This window comes from Solanum lycopersicum, chromosome 1 (assembly GCF_036512215.1).
Source record: "Solanum lycopersicum chromosome 1, SLM_r2.1".
NCBI classification, from domain to species: domain Eukaryota; kingdom Viridiplantae; phylum Streptophyta; class Magnoliopsida; order Solanales; family Solanaceae; genus Solanum; species Solanum lycopersicum.
Genome location: NC_090800.1, coordinates 22,902,253 through 22,906,395, shown reverse-complemented (window position 1 = coordinate 22,906,395; position 4,143 = coordinate 22,902,253). Strand labels below are relative to the sequence as shown.

At 35.9% G+C, this 4,143-nt stretch overlaps 1 protein-coding gene across 1 annotated transcript; it reads left to right on the top strand.

Moving 5' to 3' along the window:
• Positions 1-1,309: 1,309 nt before the first annotated feature.
• LOC101265952 (uncharacterized) lies at positions 1,310-1,765 on the top strand. Its single transcript, XM_004228746.1, has one exon. It carries the CDS (start codon positions 1,310-1,312, stop codon positions 1,763-1,765), a length of 456 nt encoding a protein of 151 aa, XP_004228794.1.
• The last annotated feature ends 2,378 nt before the right edge of the window (positions 1,766-4,143 follow it).

Sequence of the window (4,143 nt, the reverse complement as noted above, 5' to 3'; positions counted from 1 at the left end):
AACTAAGCGACATTATTTAATTGAACTTATTTAAACAACTAAACAACTTTAACATTAACTCGTTTCACTTTATTTCAAAACTAAATTTTTTTTAGCTCTAACTAAATTTGACTTAATTCCAACAACTATTGTTTTAAAAAATCAGGCCATAGGCCCTTTTATTTCAACATAACAAAGATTTGTACAAGACCGGGCCTAAAAGTGGCATGGCCCAAAAACACAAAATCGGAAATAAGTCAAAGACCACTATTAGAATCTGATAATTCTACAAACAGAGAATATTAACGTTTTGATGATAGACAGTTTTGATGATAGACAAGAAATGCAAATATATGTGTTAAAAAGGTTTGCCAGATTCATCGCCAAATTTGTCGCAAGTTTGTCAGATTCATCGTCAAATCTGTCACAACAAGAAGTCACCTAAAGCGTGTACAAGAGCTAAATAATAATGAAAGTACAATTTGAGAAAAATAAGGAAACCTTAATATATTAAGTAAGGAAGATTGTATAGAAAAAGGATTGTACAATAAAAGGAAAAATCAGTACTCCTTGTTCAACTATGATTACAATTTCCTTACCTTAATTAATAAGGATTCAAGACAGAAGAAAATTCTATAACAAGAGGACTAACGCAGATGAGAAGATCACGACTTCACATAGAGAGAAAAGTGAGAATTATTCATTGAGTAGAAGTCTTCAAGATCGATAGGTTTTCTAAGTTCAAGAAGTTCTTGAGTTAGAATGTCTTGAACGTGTAAAACTATTTTCTTGTTTCGTTCTTGAGAGTTACTTACGATTCTTTGTACAAGAAGTGGGTTTGGCTTCTTGTAGAGTTGAGTTTTGGTGAGGTTTGTAACAAAAGGTGGGTTTAACCTTTTGGAGAGTAGAAGTAGTCGATTATAGTTAATCGAGAGTTATAGTAGTGGTGAGGTTTTTTATTATTGAGTTGTAATCACAAAATCTTCTAGTTGAATTAATAAAACGGGGTTTTTCCTTCCTTGATTGAGGAAGGTTTTTAATTTAACAAGTGTTTGTGTTTTGACTTAAAAGCAACTTACAAGAACCTGGTTCTTATTCTAGGGGATAGGTTTCTTCAATTGGTATCAGAGCAGGTCTTTTCGATAAAAGATTCACACCTTGAAAAGACTCAATGGCAGCACGACCTACCCCACAAGAGGGAGCTTCACAAACACGACCAACACTATTTAATGGCAAATACTATGGATTGTGGAAAAATCGTATGATGGATCATCTTATTGGCAAAAACCCTGACTTATGGTAAGTAATTCTAGATGGACCAACTATACCTATGAAAACTGCAACTAATGGAATCATCAAAATTCCAAAGGAAAGAAAAGAATGGAATGCTGAAGACAAGATCGGAATCCAAAACAATGCCAAAGCCAAGAAAATTCTGATCTGTGGTATAGGACCAGATGAATACAATCGAATCTCGTCTTGTCAATATGCCAAAGCCATATGGGAAACACTACAAACCGCGCATGAAGGAACAACGCAAGTCAAGAAGTCCAAAATTGATAACTTGAATAGACAATATGAACTGTTCAGGATGGCAGAAGGGGAGACCATACAAGACATGTATATCAGGTTCACTTCAATCATCAATGAGATGTACTCCTTGGGAGAGATAGTTCCTGATGGAAAGGCAGTAAGGAAACTCTTGAGTGTCCTTCTTGAAACTTGGGAAAGCAAAGTCGAGGCTATCACTGAAGCCCGCGACCTAGATTCACTTTGCCATGGATGAGTTAATTTGTAATCTCATCACATACGAACTCAAGAAAAACCAAGAAAAGGAAATTGGAGGAAAAAGGAAAGAAAGGAACCAGGTTCTAAAGGCTACTGCATCAGATGATTTTGAGGATGAAAATATTGCCCTTATAACATAAAGGTTCACCAGAATGCTAAAGAGAGGACAGGCTTTTCAAAGGAAAACTCCTCAAAAATCAAATGAAAACACTAAAGACCACATTTTTCATAAGTGTGGAAGCCCGGATCACTTCATCAAATTCTGTCCACTTTGGGCATTAGAACAAAAAAAGACAAACTCTGAGAAGGGCAAAGACATCAAGAAAGATAATTTTGTTCCCTCAACCAGAAAAATGACAACTCAAGAGGCAGATATCTCAATGAAAAGGGCCTTTCCAGCAATGGTAAATTCATCTCATGAAGAATCTGAGGATGATGAGACAGAAAACAAATCCCTTCTTGCACTAGAACAAGAAGATGATTATGACTTTCTTGCTCTTGTGGTAGTGGAAACCAAGGAAGAAAAGGAAATCTGCAGATCACAATAAACCACATTAGCACTCATGGCTGGATCAGATTCTGAAGAGGACAAAGAAGAAGAAGATATGAATGAAAAGGGATCAGTGAGAAGGAAGCAACAACAATGGTACTTGGATAGTGCATGTTCAAGACACATTACTAGAGATAAAAGAAACTTTCTCTCACTCAAAAAATCAAAGGAGGAAACGTCAACTTTGGTAATGGAAAAAGTGGGGAAATTGACGGAATTGGAAAGGTTGGGTCCATGGATACTCATGCAATTGAGAACGTATAATATGTGAATGTCCTACAACATAATCTATTGAGCGTATCTCAAATATGTGATAAAGTAAAAAATGTTCTCTTTACAGAAAAAGAACGCAGAGTAACAAACTTAGTGACTGGGAACCTGGTTCTACTAAGTAAGAGACACAAGAATGTGTACAAAGCCAAGATTGTTGACTCTAAGGAAGATACTCTTAAATGTCTAAGTGCAATCTCTGATTGCTCCATGCTCTTGCACAAAAGAATGGGACACATTAGCATGACAACAATAAATAAACTCATATCTAAAGACCTGGTTAGGGGACTACCAACCAAAAGTTTCAGGGACAACCAAGTATATGGAACCTGCATTCAAGGAAAACAGGTTAGATCATCCTTTAAATCAAAGTTGACAGTGAGTACTACCAAGCCACTAGAACTACTCCACATGGATTTGTGTGGACCAATGTGTATACAAAGCAGAGGTGGGAAAAGATATGTGTTTGTAATAGTTGATGACTATTCAAGATTCACTTGGACATTGTTTCTTGCAACAAATGATGAAACATTCACTATGTTAGAAATCTTTGCAAAGCTGGTCGAGAAAAAATTCAACAATGAAATAATTAGCATCAGATCTGATCATGGGCTAGAATTTGAGAACTCACAATTCCTACAATTTTGCACTACAAATAGGATTGAGCATAACTTTTCAGCACCTAGAACACCAGAACAAAATGGTGTAGTTGAGACGAAAAAAAGAACACTGGAAGATATTGCAAGAACAACGTTAATCTCAAGCAAAATTCCAAAATTCTATTGGGCTGAAGCAGTTAACACTGGATGTTATCTAATAAACAGATGTATGATCAGATCAGTCTTACACAAAACACCATATGAGCTGCTAAAAGTAAGAAAACCAAATTTACCACATCTTAGGGCTTTTTGGTGTGTATGTTTTATACACAACAATGACAAGGACAATTTGGGAAAATTTGATGTCAAGAGTGATGAAGGAATTTTTCTGGGCTATTTGTCACAAAGCAAAGCCTACAAGGTACTGAATAAAAGAACAAACCATGTAGAAGAAAGTGTTCATGTCGTCTTTAATGAAAATAATAGTGAAGTTGAAGGAAATTCAGAGGTGAACAGAATGAGAGAACCGGCTCCAAGCCATCAGAACCACAAATACGGAAAGAAGAATCCATACTCTCTCATTAAACATCTGAAATAGGAGATAAGTCTACTAATGAAACTAGTTCTTCTACATCTCAAGATCCAGTAAACATCCAAACTCACAGCTAAAAACATCAGAGCTCTCATCCTTTACAAAACATTCTTAATCCACTTAACTCATGCATCTCTACAAGATCCAAATTACATAGCATGTGTGCCTTCTCTGCCTAAGTATCCCTGATTGAGCCAAAAAATATAAAGGAAGCACTACTAGACTTTGATTGGATTAGTTCTATGAAGAACTTAATCAGTTTGAAAGAAGTAGAGTATGGAACCTGGTTCCAAAAACCTCAAAACAGGACGGTAATAAGAACAAGGTGGGTGTTTAGAAATAAGCTCGATGACCAAGGTCAAATA